This window comes from Camelina sativa, chromosome 14 (genome assembly GCF_000633955.1).
Source record: "Camelina sativa cultivar DH55 chromosome 14, Cs, whole genome shotgun sequence".
NCBI lineage: Eukaryota > Viridiplantae > Streptophyta > Magnoliopsida > Brassicales > Brassicaceae > Camelina > Camelina sativa.
Window position 1 is genome coordinate 29,149,798 of NC_025698.1, and position 7,067 is coordinate 29,156,864.

At 35.9% G+C, this 7,067-nt stretch overlaps 1 protein-coding gene across 1 annotated transcript; it reads right to left on the reverse strand.

The window, feature by feature from the left end:
• On the reverse strand, nt 505-3,233 carry LOC104744109. Its single transcript, XM_010465127.1, has 8 exons — nt 2,768-3,233; nt 2,502-2,582; nt 2,260-2,393; nt 2,066-2,136; nt 1,683-1,967; nt 1,532-1,583; nt 944-1,419; nt 505-703 (listed from the first exon to the last, which is right to left on the reverse strand). Exons 1-8 carry the CDS (start codon nt 3,231-3,233, stop codon nt 505-507), a joined length of 1,764 nt encoding a protein of 587 aa, XP_010463429.1.

Consider the following 7,067-nt stretch of genomic DNA (forward strand, 5'->3'; position numbering starts at 1 on the left):
TCTGGTCGCAGCTTCATTCTTTCTACGTTGTTCGGAGCTTTCCTAATCTGATTAACCAAACGTGACTTAGAGGCCCTCCATAAACATCCCATCTGCTTCATAACAGTCACTTTCTCATATTCTCCATCTAGTTCAAACCGTATCTACAATAACGTAAGAAAAAAAAAGATAAGAGTACTTATAGCAAATTAATTGTGAATGTGACTGAAATTAAATTACCTTAACAGATTTCCATAGAACTGTCTTCAGCTCCTCACCAAATTTTCTCCAATCTTCTATGACAACATGAACATGTTCTCTTACCAAGGGACCTAAGTAGGAAGACAACTTAACCGATCCTTCTCTACACGGTTCTCCAAATTCAGTGAATTGTACTCTTATTCGTGTATTAGGATCCTTGGCAATATCTTTCATCTTTGTTGGTCCTATGTGTTTTTTAGGCTCGGGCAGAACCGTATCAGTAGCCTCCTCAGAGACAGCAGTGGACTCTTTCTCGGCTCCTTGTTATGTATCGTCCTTAGCAGCTTCAGACCCAACCATATGGCTATCGAGAACAGTCTGAGGTTGTGGTTCATCAAACTGTGTGTCTTGAGGCTGCGTGTCATGTGGATATATGGTGCCAACGAATTCAGGGTCTTCTTCTTCTACGTTGGTCTTCCTTTTCCTTGCACCCTTTTTTCCCTTACCCCCCATCGCAATCCATCTGTAAAACTCAAAGGGAAACTCAAATATAGACTCAAAGACAGACCAATTATCCAAAAACAAAAAAAAACATAACAGTATGATAAACCAATCACTATCCCCTTTTAGAAAGAAAAAAAACAGAAAATGAACGCAATCACACAAAAATTCTTTCACAATCATCTCTGACATTTTGAGCCTCATCTGCTACGTCCTCTAGAGTCATGTCAATATCCGAAGGTAATGGTCCAACATCTCATACCCATCTTCCTCATTCTCATCACTGTATCTTCTAGATGGACCTTTCAAAACTACAAACCAACTAGATTCATCATTCTCCCTAGAATAAAATATTTGTCTCGCGTGAGAGGCTAAAATGAATGGGTCTTTTGCAAATGACATTTGGCTCTGATTCATATTAATCAGCGTAAAGCCATCTTCTACCTTAACATTGTTACCTTTAACATCCAAATGACACCGGAATATTGGGACGTAGAAGACATTGTAGTCTAACAAGATAATATCAACTATTCTGCCATAGTATGATACAACATCTACCAGTTGTGCTGTGTCCCTTGCACTAGGTCTACACATTGCTGTTGCCTCATAGTAAACCCCACTATTCTGACTTAGCCTATGCATTGACTTTGTATGAAACTGCATGCCATTCACAATGTAGCCTGTATAAGATCTGGCTATACTACGTGGACCATAAGCCAACCACTTAAGTGTCTCGTCCTTAACAAAAAAAGGTCAGCTGAACTACTAATTAAATAGCCACCAAAAATGACAAATATAGTATAACATGCTTGTTGCTTTAGCCACGTTGGGAAATTTTGAGTGTGCATACTCCATAAATAACTTGCATCACGTCTACATCTACCATATGAGTCTTGTAGATGCTGTAAATGAGCACTTGCATATAAACAAGAAACAAGAAAATTCATCAGAAACAATTACTATAAGAATAAATAATGTACAACGTAATAAGAAAAACTTACTCAATGTAAGGTTCCACCATAGTCGTGTTCTGGATTACAGCAAGGTGGGCTATTTTTCTATCCATATCAGTGAGATTGAATGAGGTCCCAGCTGATATAGGACGACCTTCTAGGATGGAGTGGCTCTCATACTCAGTGTTCCTCTCCTCTTTTTCTTCTACATTTGTTGTCGTCTTCAAGAAATCAGAGCTGAACTTCATGCATTCTTCTGCAAGATAGGACTCAGCTATACACCCCTCTGGTCTTGCTGGGTTTCTAACATAGTCTTTCAATACTTTCATGTATCTGTTTGTAATGAACACCAAATAGGTAAGCAATAAGTCCAATTAGATTCACTAATTTAGTTCTTGAAGATAAAACTAAAATAAAAAAAAGGACATTACCTCTCAAATGGATACATCCATCGGAAATGGATAGGACCAGCTAGTCGGGCTTCTCTTCCTAGATGCACACACTAGTGCACCATGATGTCAAAGAAACTAGGTGGCCAAAATCTTTCAAACATGGATAGAGTCTCCACAATTTCTGTTTCCATTATTTGGAGTTGTTCCATATCAATAAATCTTTGGCACAATACGTTGAAGAATGCGCATATGCGGAAAATGGCTATTCTAGGACCCTTAGGTAGTAAAACTCTAACAGCAACTGGTAGCAGTTGTTGCATCAGGACGTGGTAATCATGAGATTTGAGTCCCATCACTTTACACTCCTCTAATGATACACAAGTAGATATGTTAGAGCAATAGCCATCCGGACCTTTAAAGTCAAAGAGCCGCTTACAGAATATTTTTTTTTCTGACTATGACAAAGACCAAGGACCTGCGGGAAGTAGTGTCCTTTTACCGTGAGCTTTTGGATGCAAATCATTCTTGATACCAAGAGTTTCGAGGTCCTTCCTAGCTTTTAGTTCATCCTTTGAATTGCCAAAATGTGGAAATCAAGCTTGCAGCCACATTTCTCTACACATGCATCATGTCTATGTTATGTCTTACTGGGAGCTCCTTGTCAAGACAAAGCATATAATAGAGCAATAAGTTGAAAGTCATATACAAGTGATCACAATGGAAACTCTATAAGTATTTTACATTCCTCCCAATAAGGCATTGTGAAGAATATTGATCTTTTCTTCCATCTAGATAACTCCTCTTCATATTTTTCTGCTAAGTCTTCTTCTTCATCATCAGATGCACTGTATTCATCTTCGTTATCAGATGGTATGTCACAACCAGCTCTAGATCTCTTTTTCCCAGTATCTTTTCTATTACCAAAATCATTCTTGTAGTTTCTCAGTAGTAAGGAAATATTTCTACCCGTGAGTATCCTTCCCTTTGTTTCATGCTCTGCTTTACCATCAAACCAATTATTCTTTCCTCGAAAACTATGTAACGGAGACAAACTTTTTCGGTGGCACATATATACATGCTTCCTACTATGACTCAGCCACAAACTATTTGTGTGCTTCCCACATATAGGACAACCCATCTTACCCTTTACTTTACAACCAGCAAGATTTCCATATGCTGGGAAATCACTTATGGTCCAAAGAAGCATCGCCCTCAACGTAAAAGTTGTTTTACTAAATGCATCGTAAGTTATCTCGTCTTTAGACCACAAATGATTTAAATCTTCTATAAGAGGTTCTAAGTAAACATCTATACTATTACCAGGTTGGTGCAGTCCAGGAATCAACAAACTAAGCATGATGTTTTCTCCTTCATACATAAGTCAGGAGCCATGTTATAATTAACCAGCAACATAGGCAAACTACTGTATCGGCTGTTCTTCATGTTAAATGGGTTAAACCCATCAGTAGAGAGCCCAAGTCGCAAGTTCCTCTGCTCAGCTGCGAAAGAAGGAGACTTTTCATTCATTGACTTCCATGTCACTGAGTCTACTGGGTGGCGCAATTTCCCGTCAGTGCTCTTGTTATTGAAATGCCATCACAAATCCGCAGCCACTTTCTCCGATTTGAACCTCCTTTTCAGACGAGGGATTATTGGGAAGTACCTCAAAACCTTCTGTGGAACACCCTTCTTGACTTCTCCAGTGTGCATGTTGGTCTTCCATCTTGAAGATTTGCATTTTGGACAAGTATCAACCTTCTTCAGCTTCTTTCTGAATAAGCAGCAGTCGTTCACACAAGCATGAATCTTTTGATATCCCATATCAAAAGATTTCAGAAAATTCTTGACGTCATAGGTTGATGTGTGTGGTACATTGTCTTCAGGTAACATTTTTGGTAAAGTTTCCAGTATATTATCGAAGCTCTTGTCTGACCTACCATTTTGAGTTTTAATCCGAAACAGTGTAACTGTAGCTGATAGCTTACTATGATTCACACACGTTGGATATAATGGCATTTCAGCATCTGCAAGTTTTGCAAAAAACTCATCTTCTTGCCTATCCTCACCCTCAGCAGCCTCACATAAATCTGAACCCTTACAAGCTAAATCTTCATCAGACCATTTAGCAGCTTCGTATAAACCCAGAATCTCAGCATTCCACATTTTATTCCAAAGTTATCTTCTCCATGGTGAAACCAATCAGTACGTCTCTTGTAAGCCTCATCCATTCCATTTATAACTAAATGAGACACAACCTCGTTGCATGTATGGCGCTCTAAATTGCGGCATCCGGCACACAGACAAATTATCTTTCCATTAACTGCTAATTTGACACTAACGACTTCAACAACACTAGTCCAAATGAATAAAGAAAACACTTTTAACAATTATACTTACCTGCATAAATGCACCCATGCCTTGTCCAACATTTTTCTTAAAAATCCTAGTTTTCCTTGACATAGTTCAAACGGTATAGGATACAAGCAACAGTGACCACAAGTTAAACATATTTTCTACAGTCAATCATAGAGACACTGCAACTACAAAAGGATACAAAAGGCCAAGAAATCGATAGATGTGTCTAACCTCTATCGTGATTGTATTCTTCCCCCGAAATCTGAGAACCCACACCTATTAACAAGAAGCTGTAATTATTATCCAAATAAAACAACCAACGAAACACACTGCTGTGTATTGCTACTATGGACTCACTTTCAACTCACCTGAAGACCTTGAAAATCTTGGATTGAAATCAGATCTGAGGAGAGCTGATGCGAATTAAGAGAGTGAGATAGATCGAATCGAGATGGCGAGCAATGGAGTCGGCGGAGATGGCGAGAGATGGAAAAGATGAACTCAACGGAGATGACGAGCAATGGAATCTCCAGAGACGGCGAGCAAAAGAGTCCGCGGAGATGGTGATCAAACGAGTCGACGGAGAACTCGATGGTTTTGTCTTTTTTTTTTGCCTTCTTTATTTTGTCTTTTTTTTTCCTAGTGCTATGAAATTTAATGTTTTTGTTCATAGACCGCCAAAATGTATTTTTATTTTCTAAGTGTTGGCGCTTGCTCATAAAATTACGGCGGAATCAGGTGTTTTAGTTCCCGCTTATTGATTTTTAGGCATAGCATTAGTGCAATGCTATGAGTCTATTTGACAAATCTCATTTCACTTTTAATAGCAATTACAGAAATTGTGCTATTATAATCTGCTATCAATACTCATATTTGTTGTAGTGATAACTCTTCTTATTTTGAGACTTATGAGGCTTTGTAATGCCCATAACCAACATTCCAATTCCATCTCCTTTTTCGAGTCCATATCAATGAAAGATTTTCTAGAATGCAGTATTACTTTATCTTCAAAATTTTGGAGAACCCAAGCAGCCCTCCCAAACACTTCACTTTACCTCAAGAGAAAGCGATATTACATTTTAACCAAGGTCTATCTGGGGTCTCCAAGAAGATCTTACCAGTCTCTTGAGGAACCTCTTTTTGAGCGTCTTCTTCTTCCACTTGTTGCGCTAAAAACCATTGAGCAGTATCCTCTTTGATCTTAACTATTATAAGCTTCTATTTAAAGGTGTGATTCTGAACTTAATAAAATATCTAATAATACCGTTAAACTGATCTGTCTAATTGAGACCTATCTACGCTTGAGTTGTGGTTTCTTCCTTCTTTACTTCTTAGTCTCCTCTTCCCAACAGCTTCAAGAAAAATGAAAATTTGATGGGTTTTAGAGCCCAAACCCATTTTAATTTTCACAAGTAAAAAAGACGTTTGCCAACCCCCACAAAACAAGCTCTGCTTCCGCATAACTCATTTGAACTCATAATTTACACGTTGAAAATATGTGGATGCATCATATTTATCGGGAAAATCACGTTTAAACATTCAAAGTATCATTGAGTAGCACTTTAAACTTTGAGGTATTTTCACTAATATTATTAATTTTTAAAATAATTTCACTAACACTTTAAACTTTAAAAATAACTTTTCTGTTTGTACTGCCACGAAAGATGACGAAACAGTAAAATCCGTCAACGTGAAATAGTTAAACTATGCTGGTTTAATTTAAATGCTTGTTTAATTAATTTAATTTAATTTAATTATTTATGACGATTGATATAAACAATTAAAAATACATCAAAGCAAAAAATGAAGAATCAGAGGTAAGGTTAAAACATTTGACAAATGTAAAACCGAAGACGACAATATATTTAGAAAATTCATTGGTTTCCAATGAAAAGTCAATCGATTTGAATCAGAATCCAGTGGAGATGCATTTATTAAAATGATTAATAATGTGAAGAGTAACGTCGTAAAAGTTTTGTCTGCAATGAAGATGAACACAAATTTATTTTTTTATCTTTTTATTTATTTATAAAAACTAAAACTTATTAGAATTTAAATTAAACCAATATAATTTAACTATTTTGCGTTGACGGATATTATTATTCTGTTATTTTTTATGGCGGTACAAAAATGAAAGTTAGTTTGAAGGTTTAAAGTGTTAGTAAAAACATTTTAAAAGTTCAAAATGTTAGTAAAATCATTTTAAAGGTTTATAGTATTAGTGAAATTCTCTTGAGGTTTAAAATGTTACCCAGTGACACTTTGAAAGTTTAAAACATGATTTTTCAGATATTTATCTGCCTCAAACTATGTTTCAATCTTGTTTAAAATTTGTATTGATTATTATGTTTAATGTGGACATAGTTGTGTTTCAAAATTAATTATAGCCATGGTTTACGTGTAAAGAAAATTTAATTATTTGAATGGGAACCTTGTTTTGACTTATTCCATTTACACATGCAGTCATGTTAAAAACGTCTATGTATATGCACGCATTCTTCGTATTTATTTAAAAATTGTAGATAAATTATGTAAAAAAAATAATGTTTTTTTCTTGAACTTACAAAGTCATTACTTGCCACTCACAAAAAAAACCAAAAAAAAAAAAACTACAAACAATAAAGGAGATTAGAAATCCTCATATTAAAAAAAAAAAAAAAAAAAAAAAAAAAAAAAAAAAAAAAAA

Excerpts from the sequence above, each read along its gene's own strand:
- LOC104744109 (XM_010465127.1), bottom strand. The coding sequence starts at position 3,233 with ATGCTTCTTTGGACCATAAGTGATTTCCCAGCATATGGAAATCTTGCT. Across the intron at positions 1,584-1,682 it reads ATGGTGGAACCTTACATTGA|CATCTACAAGACTCATATGG; the intron begins GTAAGTTTTTCT and ends GCTCATTTACAG. Across the intron at positions 704-943 it reads GATGAGAATGAGGAAGATGG|ATGGATTGCGATGGGGGGTA; the intron begins GTATGAGATGTT and ends TGAGTTTTACAG.